Consider the following 13,221-nt stretch of genomic DNA (forward strand, 5'->3'; position numbering starts at 1 on the left):
TCTCCCAACTCAGCATATTCTGTGATTTTGTGATTCTCTGATTTGAGGTGCTAACTGCAGAGAGCGGGGGCTGTGACTCGAGAGCCAGCCGTACGCCCTACGGGTAAGGTCTGAGGCTGTGGACGACCCTCCTTCAGTCACTCGGTCCGTCCCCCGCTCACCCCTGCCCGCCCCTCACACCGTCACGGCCCCACAGTACTACATCTCCCGTCGGCCCCCTCTATGACGGGCGACGCATGCGCCAGCCACCTCCCGACGTGCCCACGCCCCCGAGGCTTGCCGGGATTTGTAGTTCCAGTCTGCGGTATGGGCCCTTGCCGGCCCCACGGCCGGGGACTCCATTTCCCGTGGGCCTGCGGGGCGGCGCATGCGCCGCGCGGGCAGCGGGGCGCGGTGGGGGGGCGCGGGGCAGCGCAGGTTCCCGTCTGCGCTGGCTGCGGCCTTCACCGAGCGGGGGGGCGGCCCCGGCCCGGCCCCGCGGGACCATGGACCCGGCCGAGGCCGTCCTGCAGGAGAAGGCGCTCAAGTTCATGGTGAGGGGCCGCGGCGGCGGCGGATGTGGGCACCTGTGCGTGTGGAGGGGCTGGGGGGGATGGGCGTGGGGTGGTGGAGGGTGGCGAGATGGAGCGGGGGGCAATGGGGAAGGGGACCCGGGAGGAGGCCGGGCCTCGGGGCTGGGCTGGGCCGGGCCGGGCCGGACCGGGGGGCGCCGGGCTGGCGGGCAGAGGAGGCTGGTGAGCGGGGCCCGGGGTGGGGAGGTGTCCTGCCTGCCGGGGAGGGGCTGCGTGCCGGGAGCAGGGTCCCCAAATCCGTGGAAAAGGAGCACTGGGAGGAGGGGGAGGGAGCTCCAGGTGCCACCTGGGAGCGAAAGAAGTGAAACTGGAAAGAGGCAGGACCTTGCAGAGGGGCCCAGAGGCACCGGGAGGGTTTGCGCATGTAATTCTTGTTTTTTTTCCTCTTTATCTGTACACCTCAGACTATCCTTCCATACGGCACACCATCCCTCTGTAATTTTGTTTTTCCTCCCATTTTCTACCGCGAGAGCTGTAAATACTGACACTTAAGCGTTTCACCTGCTGCCGCAGCAGCGTATCAGTTCTAGTGACTGCGAAGAGCACGTACATTGTTTAGATCTGTGAGTTGGCCTCTGGCATGGAAAACAGCCTTGGGGGTACTTGCATCCAAGCTACTCTTCAGATGCGGCTAATTTACGTAGATGCGAGGCATTGTACACTTAAACTGTAGTTTCATTCTCTTTCTTCGTTAGTTGATATTTCTAAGTGTTTTGGCCAGAAATGTAAGATTTTAGAAATGAAAACAAACTGCTGCCAACCAAACTGCGTGTAAATTTCACATGCCCCAAACTGTTTTTTCCCTAAGGATATAATTTAAATGACTGGCAACACTTGCTAAAAGTTTGTTTTGAATTAGTGCTTCCAGTGGCACAGAATTAAATTTAGGCTCATCAGGAAGAAGGAATTCTATTAAACCTTCAAAACATATGCCCAAAATGAAATTGAGGAAACACTATTTGCAAATTTTAATTTTTAATTGAGCTTTGAAACCACTTGTTTGGCTTTTGTTTTTTGATCTGGAAGAACTTGTTTCTCCTGAGACTTTTTGACCCTTTTGCTAGTAGTCTTCAAGTTTCTCAGATTTATGGAGTCTCAGCTCAGTGAAGTGAGAAAATGCCATGGACACCTAAATAGACAAGGTAGCAATTAGTAATAATGAATGGTCCTCTTTGGTGCGTCGACGGCCAAAGGAGTGTCCCAGATCCTGCTGCACTTGTGTTTGGCCAAGCTTGGTAATTACAACCTGCCTCTAGATAGTGAGTTTCACATCCCAAAAAGTTTCTTGTGAAACATTGTTGTCTGCTGCCAGACAGGACTGTGTAGGTGCTGCCCTCTCTTCTCATATGCTGCCTTTTTTGCCTCCTGTACTGAGGTTCCCTTCCAAGGACTTAGTCCAGGCCTTTTGAGATCATCTGTAAGATCAGGCCTGGAGGCTGAGGGAATCCCCCATCCATCTTGCAGCTGGGCTGTGTCCCACTGGAACAATAGAGCAAACAATAGAGCTCCTTGACATTGGGAAGAGGCTGGAGCCTGAGAGAGCTGATCTTATGGGAGATGTGTCTGTTCAGAGCACCAGATAAAGGGAGGAATTACCAAGATCAGGCTGCACTGAGAGCTAAAAGCTAACCTAAGTTCTTCTATGTTTTATTAGAATGCCTCTTGTATGCAAAATGCTTGTAAAATGTGCAATGAAAGATGTGGCTTTCCTCTGTCCACTCTGAACTTTTTGGGGGTATTTTTGCTTACAGGTTGAGAGGAGAGTGAGAAAAGCTTTGGTTTAACACATCTCAGGCTTTTGCTTTAGTGCGTTTCTGTCTAGGATGTGGCTCTTACTTTAATTATGCTGGTGTAGTAAAGTTCTGTCAGACTAGGGGTCTTCTGGTGTTCACGGAGGGGTGGCACAGGTCGGTTGTTTAGATAAGCAAAGTATAAGTTGCAAGTATCATCTTGGCCCTCCTAGGAAAAGTCTTCCTGTTTCTGCCTTTTAGCACTCAGGAAGTGCTTGGGCACTGCAGTAATGGCACTGGTGCAGTTATCTGCACAGAGGTAGCTCGTGCATCCTCTCAGCTAATGCTGAATCATTCACCTTGTCCATCCGAGTGTGGGACACGCTTCGTGTTCGTCTTCCTTGTTTGGTGGCTCACAGTTTGGGTTGAGGGGGGCTTTGCTATTAATTATTGATTTTCTCAGAGCTTCCCAGGCAGCATCGTAGGTAAATGCTCAAATACATTTTGGAGACACGAGGCCTATTATCAAAAACTGGAGAGATAGTTTTGGTTTTGATGTGTGTTTGGGGTAGATTTCATTTCATATTGAAAAGCAACCCTGTAGGGGGTAGTCTTTTTGTGCTTCTCTAGAAGATAATACTTTTTTCCACTTAAATATGTCAGTACCTAGTTTTTGACATTGACTTTGAGCAGCTCTCTTGAGTCACAAGATATCAGGCAAGATGGACCTGGTGATTTGTTTTTCATTTTAATGTCCAACTCTAATAGAAAAATGTCATGTGGAAACTTCATCCAGTGCTAATATTATGAATGAAACTATTTTGCTTTAAGGCATCTATATTTAATGCTTTGAAAGGCAGATTGTACTCTGTTGTTTTGCTGTATGCTTATGTCTGTGCAACATTTCGATGGGAGTAGAAGGCAGCTGCCTTCTCAGTGGCTGATACTGGCTTGATTACTTGCCAGTGAAGCAGTATTACATTTAACTAATAGCTGCTACCAGATTCCTAGTTATCCATGGTCAGTTACAATACGTATAATCTAATAGTTTAAAGTTTAAATCATTTATTTAACTTTGTTTCCTTACTCTACATTTTAATAAGGCCTAATTTATTTCTCATATTAAATTGCTGTGTATTAACACTGTGCAATACAAAGCAGCTGCTCACCAGGGAAGATTTTTTGCTGGTGAATGAGTGTTTTCTATCATGTGTTCTACATGTCATCAAGTTGTTTGTTTGTTTGTTTGTTTGTTTCGAATGAAAGACGGTTCATAGATTAAAAATATGATCTTTTAAATTATATAGTCCAGTTTTCTGCAGCTACAGCAAGGATTTTACCAGAGTGGAACCTATCTTAGTTCACTTCAGCCCTTTTTCGTGTTTGTACAATGCTACAGATAGAAGTACACTCTTTATAAAGTGCAGTGTGTAAGAGACTGATGCACAAGCTGAACATGCCCATTAACTTAAAAAAATGCTCACAAAAGCCCTGCCCCAACCCCCTTGCCTTACAGAGCTCTGCTTTTATGCCTTCAAGAAATGGAATTTCCATTATCATAACTGTTTACAAAGGAACAAGAAATTGAGGTGCTGGATAAGTAACTTTCATGTTTGAATAAGTGTTTGAAACTGTAGATACAATATTTAAAGTATGAGTGTGATAGGCTCAACTGAGACTTTGATTAAATGTCATATAAAGTAAACTACATAAGCCTGCATAGAATAGTAGATATTTTTTCAAACTAGCTTCAAATGGTTCTGTTAAGTATACGAATGTTCTGATGATTATCTTTTTAATTAAAATGAGAAATCTTTGTTTAAAGTGGCATTCTTTTTTACGGCCTGTTACAGTCTCTGTAACAATCATTTCTTAAGTCTGAACGTTTTTAATTCCAGGAATCCATTTATATAAAACTATGTTTAGACTTAATTAAGGAACAATTCTTACAAAGCTTGTAAATAGCCAGGAAAAAAGGACAGAAAATAAAACTGACATTCACACTTAACAGAATGATTGTTACAAGGTATGTAATATGCTATAAAAATACAATAAAGCCCTTTTTATAAGAGTTCATATTTTTTGTTCCTCATTTTGAAAGGTATTTAAGAAAAATATCAAAGCTCTATGAAGCGACATCTGTTTTCTTGAATGGACTAGTGACAACTTCGGTTGTATTTAATTAGCAGTGCTTGGAACAGTACCTGACCAGTTTGGGATCCCATACAGGATGGCTGGAGAGGCAAAAGCTTGATATTTAATGAAGTTTCACTTTCTCAGTTTTTACAAATTAATCAATTTGCAATAATTTATTTAATTTCTTGGCCCGTGAATAGAAAGATGTCAATCCTAGCGTTCTCCATGAGTGTCTTTTTTTCTGTTTTATCCCTAAATTACCATTTTCCTTTTCTTTTTGGATACGATTCTAGGAGGTGCTGATGGACCTTCCACTTTCACAGGAGAAGCAGAACCTTTTGGTTGTCTTTTAAGATGCATCTGTGCATTGGGTTTTGGGGGTTTTTTGGTCATTGCCAGTTTTTTAAGGGTTTTGTGTGTGTTTTTGTTTTGGTTCGGGTTTTTTTTTAATTAGGGAAAAGTGTGAAGTTGATTAATTTTTATACTCTCATGTTTGTAGGAGTTTCCACACAACTGCCAGGTAATACAGTGAAGAATAGTCAGTGTGACTGCAGGCTGAAGGGTAATAAAGTTGGAATTTTTTTTCTGTTTGTGTGTGTATATATATGGAACAGATGGACAAAGGCTTATACTTTAAAAGACATTCTGTTTGCAGTGAATGATTTATGGTGTCAGTAGGACTGGGATTTTTAAGACCTATGATTTGTTAGCTTTGTTTTAAGAAAGTCTTCTTGGAGAACCTTGCGGACTTCCTAAGAACGTATTTATGTTGTGGACATTGTGGCAGAGAATCCTGAGTATCCAAAGCAAGGGTGTCATGAAAGCAGTGAGAACAATTCTGTGAGCTGGGAGAGCAAGAATGTTGCCTCCTAAATGTGGGCTTGCAAGTCCTATTTGAATATTAAACGTGTGCTTAGCTGAAATAGCATCCTCTTAGTTGGAAATTTGTTGAGACTAGTGTATTGCAAAGAAAATGTTGATTTATTTTCTTCCATCCCAAACTTTGTGCTGTAGATTTTTCTGCACTTGGTGCAGGCCTCTGGTACTTCAGGAACTTCACCCTCACTTCTCTGGTAATGTTTCATTTCAGCCACTTTGCTCCATTAAATGTATGCAATTAGAAAAGCAAATGGCAAATTTGCTATCGCATCACTGAAGTATTTAGTTTCATAGACTTAAAAAGCCAAATTTGTTGCACCATGCTCTCCACACTGTAATATATACTATAAACATCAGAGAGAATAGGCTGACCTTAATATTTGCTTCTCAGACTAAATCGCCGCCTTGCAGCAGTTATTTCCCACTGAATAAAAAGTTTAATTTCACGCCCTGATTAGTGCTAGTATGTGCAGGTGGATATTTATTTTATGCAGCTAAACTAATCTGCCTTGGCAAATTATTTGCCAGTCAGCAGAGCTGTAATTCCTCATGAGTATTTGGTACTAAATTATCATTCTCATTAGTAAGATAAAGCAGACTGTTCTAACCACAAGTTTGGTTTGGCGAAGGGTTTCTTAAATAATCCTTAGACAGAAGATGTGCGTTGGCCTCAACATTCTCAGTATCCTATAGAGGTTTGTGATACAGAAAAAGGTAATGAGGATTTTAGAGGAAGAAAATAAAATTATTCCATACCTGTGTGTCATCTCTAGAGGTAAGGTAGGAATGTACAGTGTTCAGAGACTGTCCCTCTAAGAGGTATCTAATGAAGAAAAAAATAAATGGTCATCTTTGGAGTATTTCTGGTGGCCAACCAAGCTCTGGTCTCTGGGCCGTAAATGGGATGAAAATATAAACTTCCATTGTTTTATTATTTATTTTTAGTGCTAGCAACTACAGAGGTAGCAGAAAGAATGGCTTCAGACAAAGTTAAATGGCAAAGGAAACTTCATGGTCTGGTCTCGTTTAAAATTCACACTAAAAATATTTGAAGTGGGGATCAGAAAGTATTTCCTGACATACAGATATTGAGTGGATATGCTTGTCAAGTGAATGTGTTCATCCATTATTTTGTTTTCTCTGGATTTTACTGTGTTGGTAGTTTGTTTGTAGCATAAAACGTGTTCATGAAAAGTATTTATTTTCTTTTACAAAGAGCATCATCTATACCTGGAAATTGGGAATTTTCCCTAAGACTTGAGTGAAGGGATTCCACGGACCTTTTTTCATCTGCATAATTGTCATATATTCTTGTCATATTCATTTTCCTAGTGGTTGCTGCAACAGTATTTAGGGTATAAATGATCAGATCACGTGTAAGACCAGTAAAACCAGCAAGCTGAGCAACTCGATTTTGTTGTATGAAAATTTTCATACTAAATTCATCCATGCTGACGGAACAAACCGTTTCCTCACTTCCTTGTCTGCTTACATTGTGTCATTTCAAACTCCACGTATGCTGGTGAGATTTGTGTAATATTTAACTTATTCTCAGTGGCAAGCTTAACTAGTGTTTCAAATACTGAATATTTTCTTCAGTCTTCCTCATTTCCTCCTTACCATTCAGGAGATGCTCAGCAGGCCATATTCTTTATATATTTTAAGTGATTTTGCACATAAGGGCTGAATCCACTGTGTGTTCAGCTGTGGAAACTGAAAATGAGTTGTAGCATAGCAGAGTCCAGTGGCTGCAGCTGAAGAGAAAGTGCTCAAAATACAATGAATAAGCAGTCCAACATGATGCTGCTTCCTTGACAAGATGCTGATCAGTGCTGAGAAAAACTTCTTGATACCACAGAAATGGTTGACAATAAGCGTCCTGGGAACTTCACTAAATATTTCCTGCTTATTCAACATTAGGGCTTTCTAATGTCTCTTTTTCTGAGGTCCTAAGGAACTCTGGTCTTGGACAAATACTACCGCTGCTTGCAGAAAGAGAAAGCTGAAGCTCAGAAATTTGCCAGGGGTCATGGACTGGAGGAATTTGTGTAGGGTCTTATGGTACACTGATAAAAGAAAGCAGAATACAAAGAAACCAGTTCTTCTAATAGCTAGCCTTGTGCTTCTGACCATGTTTTGGTTAATTTTACAATTGGCTAGCCACCTGTTAAGATAACACATTTTATCATTAAACAAAATTAATTTTAAAAATGGCTTGAAACTGTCTGACTTTAATGGGATCTGAATATTCTTAGTTTTAATCTGCCTCATGAGGCTTGTCTTTCTTCTGGGAAGTACATTGTTACATCATTAAAATATCATCCCCTACTGAGAGAGAAATCGGTCCCATTCACTAAATGGCAATGCTGAAACAGTGACAAGTATTTCTAAAAACTGCATTAAAATTCATTTTTTTCTCTTTCATGTGCAAGTTCCTTGGTTCCATTAACCAATGGGTGCTCAGCCTACTTGCAGCCGTGTGTGCACAGCCAGATTTGTTATCTGGGATGGCAGAAGGGTTCAGAAGTGACATTGATGACTTTTAGTTTTAAATTATTTCACTTTTCCTCAGTGATTTTTCTTGGAAACAAATGATTGATCGTAATTTTGTAACCTCTAGCTGCTTCTATTCCTCCTCTGTATTAAAAATTGAGAAACATCTGATTTAATTTCCCTTCCCCCACTGCTGAAACAGGGTCTTGTGCATTCATCTTGATGAGAGCAACAGAAAGGAGAGAATAAGGAAGAATGGGAAAGCTCGGCAAGGGGTCTTTCCAGTCTTCGTGAGGGAAGGACAGAAGTATTTACAGTCTGTGAGCAGGAACCATGCAACCTCTTGGCAGAATCCACTGGAGTAACCAGTTTTGACTAGAAGCAGCAAGAAGTCTAGTGCTGGTTTAATTTCCTTCATCCCATGGTAAGAAGGGAAAGGTTATGGGCACTTACTATGAAGGAGTGAAGTTCTTAAGTGCAGTTGTACGTTAGCAGAGCAATAATAAGTGTACTTCTGACTTTAGTCTACATGGACCCATCTTCTTCAGAAGCACCTGGAGCAAAACAGATCTGCAGAAGATGGTAGAGAGGGAATTTGGATGATACCAGTCAGTGCAGAACTCTGGTGTGGTTTTTGTCAGCTGACTGTGTGCCTACATGGGATTTTTCTGTTTGTAGTAGCCTCTCATGATATTTCCAGCTTAGGTCATAGTTATTCTTACAGATTTGAGGGGGTTTCTTTTTCCTCCAAATGGAAGAGGATGGATTAAACACTGTGTAAAAAGGTGATGGCAGTTTTTGCTTGGATACTAATCAAGGCAGGACTGTATTCTGACTAGAAAAGAAAGTCAGAATGTTTCCATGCTTGCTCGTACAGCAACCAGAACAGTCTCTGGTTGTTTCAGAGAAAAATGGTCTAGCATGAAAGTCTGTCATACAATGTAGTCACTCTCCCTCTCTACACACATCATTTGTAATTTATTGTGAGAGCGGTGCAGAATGGAGCACTGTTTATGTGGGAGTTGCTTTTAGTTTATGGATAGTTGGCCTTGAATTCTGTCTGTTAAGAAGAGGTTGGCAGTTCTCCAGGGGGGTTGTTCATTGGGTCTGCTAAATGCCCTTCCTTCTTACATGCCACAACTCTCAGCGTGATTGAGAAATGCAGCCAGCTATCATTCACCTCCTGCAAATTAGAACAATGAGAAGTGGGTGTAGTCTCAAGAAATGAATTGATCTTGTTTAGAAGATGGGTCTTGGAAGCATCTCAACAGTTTTCTGAAGAAGTCCAAACAATGTTAACACTTCCTTCAAATGTGAAGGTGTTTTCTGTTGCTAATATGTTCAAAAGGAAAAAAAATATCTTTATTCCCTGTTCTTTTTGTATTTTTTTTCCTTTTAATTTTTTTCTTCTCTTGACTGGTATGACTCCAGTGAATTGTGTTGCTCTAGTACTTTGTTACAGCTGTTGTTTATAAGCAAGCATAAATTCCTGCAAGGTTTTTGCTAACAAGAAGGTATTTCTGGATATCTATAATCACACTCACCTAAAAATAAGACTTTCTGCAGACACTGTAGAGAGCCCATCAGTGAGAAGACACATCTCTGTGTGGGATTGGAACAGATCTGGTGTTGCATGGGTTCAAGTCTGATACTGGCAGACAGTGTACTCTAGAGCTTTTCCAAACTACTCCAAGCAGTTCCTAAGTGGAATTGTCTTTGCTTTGCCATTGTAGAGCTATTCCAAACTTGACTACTTTGAAAGTTAGAATCCTTGTTCTTATTTTCCAGCTTAACTCCATTCATGGCTAGTTAATTTCCATTTGTTCTTGTGCCAGTGTTGTCCTTGAGCTTAAACAGCTTTCCTTGTTCCCTTGTGTTGATCTGCAGATGTTTGTGGAGAGCAATCGTATTCTTCTGAGCTGGATCTGATCAGGCTAAACCAGCATTTTTTAATTTATTTGTCTTTCTGTCATAGGAAATTTCCTGTAACTTTTGATCATCTTAGCAGACCTTTTTAAACAGCTGCAGAATGTGGTTAGTCTCCCTGAAACTTGAACGACCAGAACTATGTAGAACATTCCAGGAAATATTTTATTGATTCTTTGTACAAAAGCAGTAATCCTAATATCTCTCTTCTGGGAGTGCTTCCCTTTATACAATATCCTACAGTAGTATTTGCCATCATTGTGGCTGCATCATATTGGTGAACCATCATTATCTAATGAGTAACATATCCCAGGACCTCTTTCCCTTCTTCTCAGTTACTGAGTTCCTAATTTATAATGGAAATAATGTAACATTCTGATTTATGTGCATCTAGTGTTTGTTCTGTTACCCAAATCTTCAAGATGCTGTGTCCTATATGTTTATGACGTCTCTTTAATTTCATTAGCACATTAGTAATTCTTGGGGTTTTTTTAGCCATTAGTAAGGATATTTAACATTAATTTCAAGATTAGTATTAAATTTCAACAAGGATCAATCTCTGTACAGCTTGATGGTTCCTTTTTCAAAATAACCTGTGATCCTCTACTCTTTTAGTTTCTTATCCTCCTTACAATTGTTGTATTAATCGTAATCCTCTCCATTTTAACTAGTAACTTCCTACATGTCATCTATCAAGTGCTTAACTACTTCTAATTTGTCTGGACTTCAGTGATCTTCTTAAAGAAGAAGACTGGGTTAGTCTAACACTAATTCTCATTTGTTCTAAATTGGGAATAGATTTACTTAGCCTCCCATGGTGACTGTTTCATTTTGGCAATAGTTATCAGTACTCAGTCTCAGTAGACTTTCTTTTTTGGGGAGAGAGGACATAACTGTTTGCCTGTTTGTGTTTTGGGTTTGTTTTTTTTTTTCTTTTTTTGCCAGTTATTTTTGCAATGTTTTAGACTCATTCTGGCTAGTCTTACTGATAGCTGTTCTGCATGAGGAGGCTACCAGGGGCTGCCCATTAGGTGTCTTCAGCTGCTTCTGTTGCCCCCACTTCATCATAGTCCTCCAAGACAGCAGGCTTTGGTACTTGGCTGAAGGAGGAGTTTCCTCTAGCTAAGCCAAGGAAAGGAGCATTTACAACCTGTGCCAGTCTCAAGGACTTGAGAACTGTCATAGAGCTGAACTCAGTACAGGGCATTTAGATGAGGAAAGGAAATTTAATATATTTTGGTAAGTTCTTGAGGCAATTAGTTATGAATTCCAAGTTACTTATGATGGGTGAAAAGGTCCTGCATTGTAACTGTAGCACAGTGCTTTGTGAGAGAAATGTATTGGGACAGATTGTCCATTCCTGCAAAAAGGAAATGTTTTGGTTACTTTAGTGAATAGGAAAGTGTTTGGCTTGAGTGCTGGAGTCTGCTCAGAAGGCAAGAGTTTAGTGGCTAAGCAGAATATGTGGTTGAGTGCTGCAGTCTGCTCTTGAAAGTGTTTCCTTCTCTTTAGAAAAAAAAATGGTACTCCTCATACAAATTTGTCTGCTTAATGTTTGAACTGCAGACTTCCTTCCAGGATAGTTGGCACAGACCTGTAATCCATCTCTTCTGCATCATTTTTTGTCTGCTACCTAAAATTTAGCAGGAGATCAGGAAGGTGAAAGTTAACACTGTAGGTCCTTTTGCTGATTATGGAGATTGTCGTTTTTCAGACTTAATTTTGTTTACTTTGGCTGTATTTTTTTTTTAAGTACAGAATTTTCTATTCCTGGCACTCTGAATCTCAGTGAAAAATTAGAATCCAGGTGAGCTTTATGACTTTTCTGTGGACTTAAAAAATTACGACACAAGATAGTTGAAAGGTAGCAGCTTCATTTTATTGATCTCTAGACAGGCTTCCAGCTGCTTGTTTTATACGTGATGCTTGCACTGTGAATGCCACTGTTCTTGTTGGATACTTACCTGGTACGAGTTCAGACAGTAGCATGAGAAATGGAGCTTCTCTTTTCTTTATCACAGATCTTGCAGTCTTAAAGGAGATTGGATACAGGACTCAAATTTCATACTTAAAATGTCAAATGGTTGTGAAATCAAGCATGTTTTTACTTATGGACATGAAGGGAATCTCTACACTGCTAGAGTAAGCATGTTTGGAGAGCTTGCTGTTACTTTGTCCAAAGATTAATGGAGTGCTGTCATGGGTCTCCATTTGGTTTTCAATACTGTAGCTTAATATTCTTGTGAGCCCTAAAGAAGGTATCCAGGTGTTTCATGTTACAAAAGTAGTTTTCCTGGTTGCTGCTGCTCTTAAAGGATATAAAAAAACTTTGTGTCTATTTATCTGTCAAGGAATATAAATAGACATCCTCCAGTGGGAGTTGGTTTTGAGCAGATCTCAGTCGACGTACTCAAACAGATTCATTAAAGAGCTGGAGTAGCCATGCTCACCACGTGCAGTGAACTCATTAAGTTTGCAGGCAGTCAGAGCCTACTGTTCGAGAGCACTGTGTCCTTCTGAAGGAGTTTGTGTCAAACTGTGAGACCTGACAGTCAGCTGACTTAGTGTTTGTTCATTCCTTCTACAAAATCTCACAAAGGACACACTTAAATATTGGCAACTCACAGTCATAGGACTAGAGAGCTCATGTTTTTTTCTCCTAATAACAGTTAAAGATTTTGAAATCCTGTATTTGGTTTTGTTGAATTGGAGTCCACAGATCCAGCAGTGCCTTATTTTGAGTATTGCTTTGGGCAGTGGAGTATGGGATCTGTTTGGGCCATGAAGTTGTATATTCTGTAATAGGAATTCAGTTTATTGCTGTAATGGATGCAAACTCATTACAAGTTCTAGGCCACAGGGGATGCTTTCCTTTGCTGTGGAAGTCATCTCAACCGGACAATCTTCAGTGCAACTGGCCATGCCCTTCCCTGTCAGTGACTGACAGATCTAATTCTGCCTTTGTAGCCGAGAGCCTGTTAGTTAATGGAGTCGTGAATATTGTTACTCAGAGGCAACCTTCAGAGTATTAAAATGCATTATTCCTGTTGTTCTCTTGATATTTATCAAAGAAGGTGTTGTATCTAATGAATGCAATATTATTGTCAAATAAATACTGTGTGTAGATCATGAGTTAAAGGAATGGTAATATAAGTAGCTTCAGTGTTGCTTTGCAGTGACAGAAGAGAGATAGGTTTAGCTTGCCTGTTTAAAACCTATGTGATGGAAACCCAGAGTGAATGTCCTCTCTGAGGGAAAAGAAAGCATTATGGGTTATATGATCAGATTAATAAAATCCTTGGTACATATGTATTTCATACAGGTCTCAACTTTTTCCCCCTCTCATTTCTTCTTACATGAAATGGAGAAGCAGCAGTACTGCCTTGGAAGTACTGTAGTAGGTTTCCTTTTATAATTATCATTCTTGACATATTTATCCTTTCTTATGGAAGTGAAGATGCAGATATTTAAGAACCCTTCTTGCA

General features: G+C 40.6%; 1 protein-coding gene across 5 annotated transcripts in view; it reads left to right on the forward strand.

The window, feature by feature from the left end:
- Positions 1–384: 384 nt before the first annotated feature.
- BTRC (beta-transducin repeat containing E3 ubiquitin protein ligase) overlaps positions 385–13,221 on the forward strand; it is a 122,206-nt gene continuing 109,369 nt past the window's right edge. For 4 of the 5 annotated variants that reach the window (XM_051799984.1, XM_051799983.1, XM_051799985.1 and 1 more), the window contains exon 1: positions 389–533. In XM_051799984.1, the coding sequence (XP_051655944.1) occupies positions 486–533 (48 nt within the window). In that variant the 5' untranslated portion in view covers positions 389–485. Of the gene's footprint in view, positions 534–13,221 lie in introns of all 5 variants that reach the window. The other variant, XM_051799987.1, reaches the window with a different exon arrangement.

Source organism: Manacus candei, unplaced genomic scaffold (assembly GCF_025592945.1).
Source record: "Manacus candei isolate 608988 ecotype Guabito, Panama unplaced genomic scaffold, ASM2559294v1 h1tg000050l, whole genome shotgun sequence".
Classification (NCBI taxonomy): domain Eukaryota; kingdom Metazoa; phylum Chordata; class Aves; order Passeriformes; family Pipridae; genus Manacus; species Manacus candei.